Source organism: Sander vitreus, unplaced genomic scaffold (genome assembly GCF_031162955.1).
Source record: "Sander vitreus isolate 19-12246 unplaced genomic scaffold, sanVit1 ctg207_0, whole genome shotgun sequence".
In the NCBI taxonomy this organism is placed as follows: Eukaryota; Metazoa; Chordata; class Actinopteri; order Perciformes; family Percidae; genus Sander; species Sander vitreus.
This window is the reverse complement of record NW_027595405.1, coordinates 353,370-365,333: the sequence shown is the minus strand read 5'-3', so window position 1 is coordinate 365,333 and position 11,964 is coordinate 353,370. Positions and strand designations below refer to the sequence as shown.

At 42.8% G+C, this 11,964-nt stretch overlaps 1 protein-coding gene across 1 annotated transcript in view; it reads right to left on the bottom strand.

Annotated features, from left to right (window-relative positions):
* Positions 1 to 1,146: 1,146 nt before the first annotated feature.
* LOC144513299 (piezo-type mechanosensitive ion channel component 2-like) overlaps positions 1,147 to 11,964 on the bottom strand; it is a 66,613-nt gene continuing 55,795 nt past the window's right edge. The window contains exons 42-55 of the mRNA XM_078244332.1: positions 10,178 to 10,277; positions 9,271 to 9,418; positions 9,064 to 9,151; positions 8,601 to 8,727; positions 8,076 to 8,234; positions 7,207 to 7,354; positions 6,930 to 7,118; positions 6,375 to 6,467; positions 5,612 to 5,778; positions 3,972 to 4,088; positions 3,617 to 3,696; positions 3,216 to 3,429; positions 2,350 to 2,491; positions 1,147 to 1,655 (exon numbers count right to left, since the gene is read on the bottom strand). Of these exons, the coding sequence (XP_078100458.1) occupies positions 1,554 to 1,655; positions 2,350 to 2,491; positions 3,216 to 3,429; positions 3,617 to 3,696; positions 3,972 to 4,088; positions 5,612 to 5,778; positions 6,375 to 6,467; positions 6,930 to 7,118; positions 7,207 to 7,354; positions 8,076 to 8,234; positions 8,601 to 8,727; positions 9,064 to 9,151; positions 9,271 to 9,418; positions 10,178 to 10,277 (1,874 nt within the window). The 3' untranslated portion in view covers positions 1,147 to 1,553. The remainder of the gene's footprint in view (positions 1,656 to 2,349; positions 2,492 to 3,215; positions 3,430 to 3,616; positions 3,697 to 3,971; positions 4,089 to 5,611; positions 5,779 to 6,374; positions 6,468 to 6,929; positions 7,119 to 7,206; positions 7,355 to 8,075; positions 8,235 to 8,600; positions 8,728 to 9,063; positions 9,152 to 9,270; positions 9,419 to 10,177; positions 10,278 to 11,964) is intronic.

The window sequence follows — 11,964 nt, the reverse complement described above, 5'->3', positions numbered from 1 at the left end:
TATATATATATATATATATATATATATATATATATATATATATATATAAAAAACTGAAATAAACTGTTTTACTTTAACACAAAAGTGAAGTTAACCTCAAGGAGGAACCCTTTTCTCCTTTTTGTCCCCGGCCCCCATCCTCCTCTATAAACATTAGAAGCAGAACACCTGAGCAGGTGACGTTCAGAACACCTGAGCAGGTGACGTTCATTAATCAATCTGCTGCTTGAACTCAAACTGTTCACTCGGCGGTGAAATCACACTTTGTTCAAACACACAAAACTCACCAGAAACTTCTCCGTTAGTCTCAGAGTTTCCCCGTTCAGCGGCTCTGGTTTGGTCCCAATAATCCGGTAACTTGCAGAGATAGAAGTAGAAATGTTCTGCTCTGCAGCATGGCTGCCATTTGGGTTTGCGCTGCTCTCAGAGCTACAGAGTGGGGCGGGCTATGGAGACAGAGAGGGGTGGGGCTATGGATGAAGAGAGGGCGTGCCCACAGAGCTGGTATGAGCAGGGCTACGGTGCATAGAGGGGCGGGGCTAGAGGGAAGAGAGGGCGGGGCTACATGCAGAGATGGGCGGGGCTATGGAGAGTTAAGTTTAATTGAAGGGGATTGTAAGAACATTTCCTAACCTCACTTAAAACTTGCATTAAACCACAAGCATGTGATTTAAACATGTTTTAAGATTAGATTATCGTTTTTTTAATTTAATACCATGAACGATTTTATTATTTATTTCATTATTGTTATATAAATCACTGTTTCTGACTTTTTGCTGTTGTCACATCATCACTGAGCAGTATAAATGCAGATTAACATCAGAGAAGCTGAATGTGTGTTAGAGGAAACAGACGCAGAAAAACACCAGTAGAGGAAGACTCTCAGACATAAAAACAAGTTTAATTTTCACATATTCACTTTTTGTTTGAAATATTCACAGGAAACAGAGTTTAGAGTTATCAGTCAGATAAAATGACGTCAACAGATTAACTTTCCAACAACCCTACATTAGTTCATGTGTTCAATATTCTATTTTCTGACTTGGAGAGAAAAAAAAGTACCGGAGCGCTCCTGCAACACTACACCTCTACTAACAGACCTTAAAAAGCTAATGTAACGCTGATGCAGACCTAGCATGATGCTAATGAAAGCTAACACTTTAACTGTTAAAGCCAACGCAGTGATGAAAGAATACTGAGGTTTGTCCTGTAAACAAAGTCAAATAAATAAGTGAAAACATTTGCATGGTTGTCTAACTCTTCAGAATACCGCTCTGTATTAAAACAGCTGATATCAAAGAATGTGACGTATCCCTGCAGTGATTGGTCATCAGAAATCAAAACGTTACTGTCCTCAGATCAGTGTGGATTTCATCAGAAGAGGTAATGCTTCCGGTTTCTTCAAACCTTCAAAATAAGATTCAGTGAAGTTTTCATCACTGACGTTTCTTCCTGGAGAACGTGTTCAGAAATGACAGTCAGTGATGATGTCACAGTCAGTGATGATGTCACAGTCTGTGATGTCACTGCAGCCGTAGTAACTGTCGACGAGGTTAGTGTCGCGTCCATTTGATCAAAGTCTCTGGCGAGCGATAAAGGAAGATCAGTTTGGCGTAAAGCTCCTCCTCCAACTCCAGCTCCCCTGTCTCTCTCACCTGAGACAGAAAACAGCCAATCAGATCACAGCACAGCCACCAATCAGTTAATCAATCAGGTAAACTAATCATGTTGCTAATCATAAGTTTATATATAATAATAATAATAATAAGTTTCACCAGGAAGATGTCGGGGTTAATAACGTTTATATATAATAATAATAATAATAATAATAAGTTTTACCAGGAAGACGTCGGTGTTAATAACGTTTATATATATAATAATAATAATAAGTTTTACCAGGAAGACGTCGGGGTTAATAACGTTTAAATAATAATAATAATAATAATAATAATAATAAGTTTTACCAGGAAGATGTTGGTGTTAATGTTCATATATAATAATAATAATAACAATAATAATAATAAGTTTTACCAGGAAGACGTCGGTGTTAACGTTTATATATAATAATAATAATAATAATAATAATAATAAGTTTTACCAGGAAGACGTCGGTGTTAACGTTTATATATAATAATAATAATAATAATAATAATAAGTTTTACCAGGAAGAGGTCGGTGTTAACAACGTTTATATATAATAATAATAATAATAATAAGTTTTACCAGGAAGACGTCGGTGTTTACATTTATAATATAATAATAATAATAATAATAATAATAATAATAAGTTTTACCAGGAAGACGTCGGTGTTAACGTTTATATATAATAATAATAATAATAAGGTTTACCAGGAAGACGTCGGTGCAGAGTTTGAGGATGCGGTCGACACACGGCAGCTCCTCGAACATGATGGAATGACTGATCCCGCTGAAGAACTCGCGCACAAACTTCCCGATCACCAGAACTACAGACGCGTACAGACCCATGATGCTGCAGGGGGGCAGTAATCAGATTACACTTACACTCATCAGACTACATTTACTGCACAGTAATCAGACTACAGTTACTGCACAGTAATCAGACTACAGTTAGCAGTAATCAGACTACAGTTAGTGCACAGTAATCAGATTACAGTTACTGCACAGTAATCAGATTAGAGCACAGTAATCAGACTACAGTTAGTGCACAGTAAACAGATTAGTTAGTGCACAGTAATCAGATTACAGTTACTGCACAGTAATCAGACTAGTTATTGCACAGTAATCAGATTACAGTTGCTGCACAGTAATCAGACTACAGTTACTGCACAGTAATCAGATTACAGTTACTGCACAGTAATCAGACTACAATTATTAGTAATCAGACTACAATTATTAGTAATCAGACTACAGTTACTGCACAGTAATCAGACTACAGTTAGTAGTAATCAGACTAAAGTTACTGCACAGTAATCACACTACAGTTAGTAGTAATCAGACTACAGTTAGCAGTAATCAGACTACAGCTAGTAGTAATCAGACTACAGTTAGCAGTAATCAGACTACAGCTACTGCACAGTAATCAGATTACATTTAGTAGTAATCAGACTACAGTTACTGCACAGTAATCAGATTACAGTTACTGCACAGTAATCAGATTACAGTTAGTAGTCATTAGACTACAGTTACTAGTAATCAGATTACAGTTAGAAGTAATCACACTACTTATCGTGTACCCATATCCAGCCAGGAAGCCGAGACTCGGAGGACTGACTTTATCACTGAACACAAACAGCTGAAGCCCCGCCTCCCTTCTATCAGTGAACAAAGCTCCGCCCCCGACAGGCACCAGACTCGCAGCCGGTTGGTCCACGATCCACCAGTCCTGGATCTCTTGGCTTTGATTGGTCGACCGCTCCAGGGCCAGCAGGATGTCCTTGTAGCGGCCGTCTGATTGGAGCAGAGAGAATAGCAGTTTAATCTCATTATTATTATTATTATTATTATTATATATCAACAACACAATTTGGCATTGGTTTAGCATCCTTTGTGTTTTATAACCAATTTACAAAGAATTTTAGTCACATTTAAAACAAACAGCTGGTTTTTAAGGATGAATGTGTGTGCGTATAAAAACCTGTGTAAAGCTGTTCAATGGGTTTGGCGTTGGAGTCGCTGGGAGCTCGAATAAAACATGGAAACACTTCCTGTATGACCCTGAAAACAAACAGACCCAAAACACACTTAGCACAATTCTTCCTGAGTGGTTTATGTGGACAACTGTACCTCACACACACCTGCGTAATGTCGTAATCTGTTAGTGGAAGTTTTTCTTCGCCACTGTCGCACCAAATGCTTGCTCTTTTCGGGGGAATGTTGTGTCTCTGTAAATTATGAAGTGTGGTCTGGAGCTACTCTATCCGTAAAGTGTCCTAAGATAACTGCTGTTAGGATCTGACACTGTAAATAAAGTTATATTTAATTGCACTCACACAGGACGTGTCCTGGTTCCGTTCAGCAGCTGGATCAGCTCCAGGCGAGTCTGGTCGTCCAGGTAGGTCACATGTTTACCTGATGCAAGCTCCGCCTTTGTCCCCAGACTCAAGTTCCTTATAACACACAGCATTGTTCAGATCAGATCATCAGCTGATACCTGAGAAAACTTTTTTTTTATCAATTTGAAAAATGCAAAGTGAGCGAACAAAAGGAACATCTAAATCAATTTAATATTTGGTATGCTACCCTTTGTCTTCAAAACAACATCAGTTCTTATCGGTACACTTACACAGAGCCAAGGGTTTGGTAGGATTATAGTCAGGTGTATGAACAACCGATTATACCAAACAGGTGCTAATGATCATCAATTTCACATGTAAGTTAAACATAGTCATTAACTGAAACAGAAAGAGCTGTGTAGGAGGCTTAAAACAGCCAAACTCTGCTACCAAGGTGAGGTTGTGGAAGACAGTTTCATGTCACAGGTCATATACCATGGCAAGACTGAGCACAGCAACAAGACACAAGGTAGTTATACTGCATCAGCGAGGTCTCTCCCAGACAAAGATCTCAAGCAGACTGGTGTTTCAAGATGTGCTGCTCAAGCTCTTTTGAAGGAGCACAAAGAAACGGGCAATGTTGAGGATCGTAGACGAGGTGGTCGGCCAAGGAAACTTAGTCCAGCAGATGAAAAACACATCAAGCTTATTTCCCTTTGAAATCGGAAGATGTCCATCAGCTCAGAACTGGCAGAAACCAGTGGGACCCAGGTACACCCATCTACTGTCTGGAGAAGTCTGACCAAAAGTGGTCTTCATGGAAGAGTTGCAGCCAAAAAGCCATACGTCCAACATTGTAACAAGGCCAAGAGACTCAACTATGCACGAAAACATAGGAACTGGGGTGCATACAAATGGCAGCAGGTGCTCTGGACTGATGAGCCAAAATTTGAAATATTTGGCTGTAGCAGAAGGCAGGTTGTTGGCCGAAGGGCTGGAGAGCGGTACAATAATGGGTGTCTGAAGGCAACAGTGAAGCATGGTGGAGGCTCCTTGCAAGTTTGGGGCTGCATTTCTGCAAATGGAGTTGGAGACTTGGTCAGGATTAATGGTGTCCTCAATGCTGTTAAATACAGGCAGATACTTATCCATCATGCAATACCATCAGGGAGGCGTATGATTGGCCCCAAATTTATTCTGCAGCAGGACAACGACCCCAAACATACAGCCAAGGTCATTAAGAACTATCTTCAGCATAAAGAAAAACAAGAAGTCCTGGAAGTGATGGAATGGCCCCCAGAGAGCCCTGACCTCAGCATCATGGAGTCTGTCTGGGAGAACATCAAGAGATAGAAGGATTTGAGGAAGCATCCATCCACAGAAGATCTGTGGTTAGTTCTCCAAGACGTTTGGAACAACCTACCAGCTGAGTTTCTTCAAAAACTTTGTGCAAGTGTACCTAGAAGAAATTATGCTGTCTTAAAGGCAAAGGGTGGTCCCACCAAATTGATGAAAATAAACTATTAACACTTTCATTTTTAAAAGCATTCTTAATTTAAAGCATTTATTTACACCTGTCTCAAACTTTTGCACAGTACTGTGTATGTATATATATATATATATAGATTATTGCTGACCTCTGAACCGTCCAGGACAGCGTCAACGGGAAGTGGTCCAGGTCCAGCACCTGGCTCAGGTACTTCCTGCTGGGAGGACTGATCGTCCACAGAGAGTTACTGCTGCCCTGCAGCTCGGCCACCGTCACATCCTCCGGACCATAGGCCTCCAGGAACTGCAAGGCACTCTGGGAAATACAGGCCACACAGGTACTGCAATAAAACTGCAAGGCACTCTGGGAAATACAGGCCACACAGATACTGGATTACCTTTAAGTAATAATGTGCAATGCTAGTAAAGGATTTTACTGAATTATTTTAAAATTATCTTTCTACCATCTTCACATTCTCTGATCCATGTTCTTAGTTTAATGTGTGTGTTTTAATATTGCACCGTAGAGAAGAACTGTTGTATTCGTTGTATGTACTTATAATGATGCTACTTCTGATTCTGAATTAAACTTTGAGCTGCCTCCAGGAACTGCAAGGCACTCTGGGAAATACAGGCCGCAGAAGTACCCAAATAAAACTACAAGCTGTAGCATCAGTACTGTGAGTAGTCTGTGAGTAGTACTGCAGTAGTACTACTGCAGTAGTGCTGTGATCAGTGTGTGAAAAGTACTGCAGTAGTACTGCAGTAGTACTGTGAGTAGTATGTGATCAGTGTGTGAGTAGTACTATGCGTAGTACTGCAGTAGTACTGCGAGTAGTGTGTGAGTAGTACTATGAGTAGTACTGCAAGTAGTGTGTGAATAGTACTGCAGTAGTACTGAGTGGTACTTACAGGAGTGTAGCTGTAGGAGCTGGTGAAGAAAGTGAAGTCTTCTTCCGTCAGATCTTTCAGCTGATTCTGCTGCGCACTCATCGTGAAGATCGGCTGTGGAAGACAACAGCAGGTCAGTTATAAAACTACTACATATGTATATACAGTACATATATAAAACTGGGAGGTTTCGGGACTGATTGGTGGGATTGCTGTGGACGAAGTACACACGGCGATACACTGGTAAGAGCCAATGACGTTTAACCATGTATCAGCTGATTTAAATATCTTCTATTACTGTATGGTGTCAACAGTTAACTTCATGTAATATTTGATGAGTTTTGAACAAGCTCTTTCCTGAGACTATTTAGCAGAGCCACCGTTGCTGCGTCTGGAGCTTTTTGCCTCCCAGGACTGTTGTGATTGGTTCAAAGAAATGCAACCAACCCATAGAGTTTTTTTTCTCCTGTCCCAGAATGTATCTGTGGTGTATTTGGACTTTACTCCACATTGCTGTAGAGATAGAGCTGACTATGAGAGACTAGTACAGGTGTGACACAGTTCAGGTAAGTTTACCTGGAAGCCTCCCAGTGTGATGGTCAGAGAGACGTCGAGCGGTTTGTTGACGACTCCGGCGACAGATTTAATGAGCGACATGAAGAGCAGCGGAAACCAAACGATACAGATCAGCAGCAGAACGATCAGACCACCCATCCCGTACTTCACAACACGCTTCTTCTTCTGGCCGCGAGGCTGAGGGTACCTCTGTGTACAAATATACACAATAAATGCAAAATACACATAAATACACATACATTCACATACCTACATATACAGACAGACAGACACAAACCTTCTCAGATTCCCTCCAGCACTTCAGGACGAAGCAGTGAGCATAGATGTCCTCCACACAAATCCAGGAGGACAGAGACAGAGTGGTGTCCGTCCAGACCCAGTCCATCACCGCCCTGAGCTCCGTCAGGAAGGGAACCAGACGGAAACTACAGACAGGTCCAGGGACAGACAGACAGGTCCAGGGACAGACAGACAGGTCCAGCGACAGACAGACAGACAGAGAGGCCGAGAGGTTGAGAGACAGACAGAGAGACAGAGAGAAAGACAAGTCGAGAGACAGACAGACAGAGAGACAGAGAGACAGAGACACAGAGAGGTTGAGAGGTTGAGAGACAGACAGAGAGAAATACAAGTCGAGAAACAGACAGACAGAGGCCGAGAGTCCGAGAGGTTGAGAGACAGACAGAGCGACAGAGAGAAAGACAAGTTGAGAGACAGACAGAGAGACAGAGACAGAGAGAAAGACAAGTAGAGAGACAGACAGAAAGACAGAGAGAAAGACAAGTAGAGAGACAGACAAGTCGAGAGGCAGACAGACAGGTGGAGAGGCAGACAGACAAGTCAAGACACAGACAGGTCGAGAGACAGACAGACAGAGAGACAGACAGAGAGTTCAATGAGTAATGTCTGGGAACATTTTGGTGTTAAAGTGACCATTCTCTCAACAGAGTCTGCTGTCACATGCTTTCAGATGTTGAAAGGTATTTTCTCTTTTAATCAAGCTGTTGCTTTTGCTAAGCTAGGCTAACAGTACAGTTCAATTCAATTTTATAAATTCCAACAGAAGTTATCTCAGGACACTTTCCAGATAGAGTAGGTCTAGGCCTTTATGCTAAGCTAGGCTAACAGTCTGGCAGCTGGACTCACCCCTGAAACAGGAAGAGGTTAAGGTAGTTGTAGCTCTTCGTCAGAAAGTTTCCCAGAACTCGAGTCGGGTAACCAGATCGAATCTGATAGGCCGACAGACCGAAGTACACACACTTCACAAAATACCAGAGCTGAGCCACCAGGTTCTGATTGAAACGTCTGGAGAGAGAGAGAGACAGGCAGACAGACAGGTAAGCAGACAGACAGACAGACAGACAGACAGGCAGGCAGGCAGGAAGGCAGACAGACAGGCAGGCAGGCAGGCAGGCAGGAAGGCAGACAGACAGACAGACAGGCAGGCAAGCAGGAAGGCAGACAGACAGACAGGCAGGCAGGCATACAGACAGACAGACAGACAGACAGGCAGACAGACAATGTTGATATAACTTGATAACTGATTGATGTTACTTTCTGACCAGTTAAAGCTAAATGTATCTGAGATGATATATTATTATATTGAACATTATGACCAGTTCTCTGATTCATTATGTTAACAAGGCAGCAGAGGAAGGTGAGTTACAGTACCTCTCAGTGACCGTCGGCAGGATGAAGAACATCCAGAAGTGAATCCCAAAAACCAAAATCACCTGGAAGACCAACTTCCCCAAAACTGTCTTCCTCAAATACAGAGCCCTGTCTATCACCATGGTGCCTGCAGACAGACAGGGGGACATTGAGACATCTGAGCAAACAAACAGACAGACAGGGAAATGGACAGACAGACAGGTAAACAGACAGACAGGTAAACGGACAGACAGACAGGGGGACATTGAGACATCTGAGCAAACAGACAGACAGGTACACAGACAGAAAAGTAAACAGACAGACAGACAGACAGAAAGGTAAACAGACAGACAGAGAGGTAAACAGACAGGCAGACAGGAAAACAGACAGACAGACAGACAGATTTACAGACAGATACACACACAGAAAGGTAAACAGACAGACAGAAAGGTAAACAGACAGACAGAAAGACAGACAGACGTACCAAACTGGATCAGAACCATCACCAAGAAAGCTTCAGGAACTTGGTCTTCTGAGAGGGAGGAAGTGATGTCAGCAGCTGCAGAGTGTTTCTGAGAAAATAACATAACGAAACAGAATTAAACAGAGTAAAACTGAGTCCATAAGGGGTAAATCAAGTCTCAGCTCGGAGTGAAACGTGATGTGATGCAGTCAGTAAATGAAACTTTACTCCGAAAGCCCAGAAGCCGAAGACGATGATGATGAAGTCGACGGTGTCGGCGAGGAACATGAGGACGTAAACATCAGTGACGGCGCTGTATTCTGGTTGGACGAGAGCTCTGAAGAACTGAAGGACCGGATGGTAAAGAGACATGCACCTAGCAGAGAGAGAGTTCAATCAAACTTTAACACATCAACAGTTATAACATAAAATAGTAACTTCATCTATAGAACCTAACATTATTCACAGTCATGAACAACAGAAAGGCTTTTAGTCTTTTTAACACATTCAGTAGAAAAACAACTCTGGTTGCCAACTATTATCAATGGAATATATAGTATAATGGAAAGCAGCTAAAGCCTGTATGAAGTCGCTAATGCTAGTTTGCATTATAATAACAGATTTGTCACTAGGTATTTCTTGAAAAAAAGTCAATAAATGTTTTAAAAGTCACCAAATGTAGCGAGAAAGATGTTAACATGTGTAAAGGAAGATAAATTGGTAGCATCCAATTCAAAGTTAAATCAATAAAATAAACATATAGTCTTATTTGAGACTTCAAATTAAAAAACATCTTTAATGTTAATTTATAACTCAACTATATTCATAAAATAAGTGAGATAAGCGTTGATCTCAGAGATGTTTAGCTACAAGATAATCTCCATCTGCATTCCCTGGGCAGGTAGAAAAAAATTAATGAAACCATTAATGGAATTATTACAAATTCTACGTATAGGTCATGTAAAAAGAGCAGTACTCGTCAATAGTGGGGTATAAATCACGAAGTATTTTTAGATTGGTTTCTCTTGCCTTGTTTAGGAGGCAATAACCTCATTGTCCTACAGTTCATATCTGATACAAGAATCACAAAAACAAGAGTGTCACTGGACAATGGCTAGCTTTAGAATTAGCATACCTGCTAACGGAGTACTTCTTGGCTCTGATGGAAAGTTCTCTGAGTTTCTCCAGCAGCAGATCAAACCTGCCGGGTGGCTGAGATCTGGAACTCACGCTGCCTGAAAACACATGAAGATGAAAAGTTAACATCAACAGTACTTCCACAATAATTCATTTATTTGTCAAATTTCTACTGCTTCTCCAGGTCCACGACACAGTGACAAACTTCCCCTATCCCTGTCCTACCGCTCGATCCAGATCATCTTGTGCAGCTCAATCCTAACAACAGACAATCCTATACAAATACGAAAGGATAGTGGCCACAAGTAGAGAGACAGACTTTCTTCACAGCAAAGCATGCTCCAAAAAGACAACAGGCTAATGATTTTTGCTCAGTCATTCCTTAAAACAGCCCTACACAGATTTATCCAGCCCAGTCTCATGGCAGTTCATGAAATGGTGACGTTATTTAATCTATTGATTCGTGTACAAAGATACGTTTTTCTGTGTTTTATCGTGTTGGTGAGCACGAATTTTAAACTAAAGTATTTGAATGGGAAGCATATTATGTGATAACAGCACGATTATGGTAGCAATTAGTATTGAGAAGCCGAAAATCCGCCTAACGAGGTTGGTTGGGAGGGTGGACGGGTCAAACAACACAGGATTTTCACCCCGAAGCCCGGGATCACGTCCTGCGTGTGGTAGTTCCTTTCCCCATCTTTCTTCTCCTAACCACAACCGTCCCGTTTTTGTCGCGGTTTTTGTTGGCATTATTGTCGCCGGCGTTTAATTTCCCAGTTGTTGCGTCCCCCAGAGACCGCGGATCGTGTCCTGGCGGCCGTTGTCACCATCTACCGTGTGTGGCGTCCCCGTTGTTGTCACCATCTACCGTGTGTGGCGTCCCCGTTGTTGTCACCGTCTACCGCGTGTGGCGTCCCCGTTGTTGTCACCGTCTATCGCGTGTGGCGTCCCCGTTGTTGTCACCGTCTACCACGTGTGGCGTCCCCGTTGTTGCGTCCCCCAGAGCAACCCCGTGTCATGGCAGTTGTCGCCGGCGTGCGGCGTTTAATTTCCCCGTTGTTGCGTCCCCCAGAGACCGTGATCATGGTGTCACCATCTCCCCCAGAGACCGTGACCATGTTGTCACCATCTCCCCCAGAGACCGTGGATCATGGTGTCACTATCTCCCCCAGACACCATGGATCATGTTGTCACCATCTCCCCCAGAGACCGTGATCATGGTGTCACTATCTCCCCCAGACACCATGGATCATGTTGTCACCATCTCCCCCAGAGACCGTGATCATGGTGTCACCATCTCCCCCAGAGACCGTGATCATGGTGTCACTATCTCCCCCAGACACCATGGACCATGTTGTCACCATCTCCCCCAGAGACCGTGGATCATGGTGTCACCATCTCCCCCAGAGACCGTGGATCATGGTGTCACCATCTCCCACAGAGACCGTGATCATGGTGTCACCATCTCCCACAGAGACCGTGATCATGGTGTCACCATCTCCCACAGAGACCGTGATCATGGTGTCACCATCTCCCCCAGAGACTGTGGATCATGTTGTCACCATCTCCGCCAGAGACCGTGATCATGGTGTCACCATCTCCCCCAGAGACTGTGGATCATGGTGTCACCATCTCCCCCAGAGACCGTGGATCATGGTGTCACCATCTCCCACAGAGACCGTGATCATGGTGTCACCATCTCCCACAGAGACCGTGATCATGGTGTCACCATCTCCCACAGAGACCGTGATCATGGTGTCACCATCTCCCCCAGAGACTGTG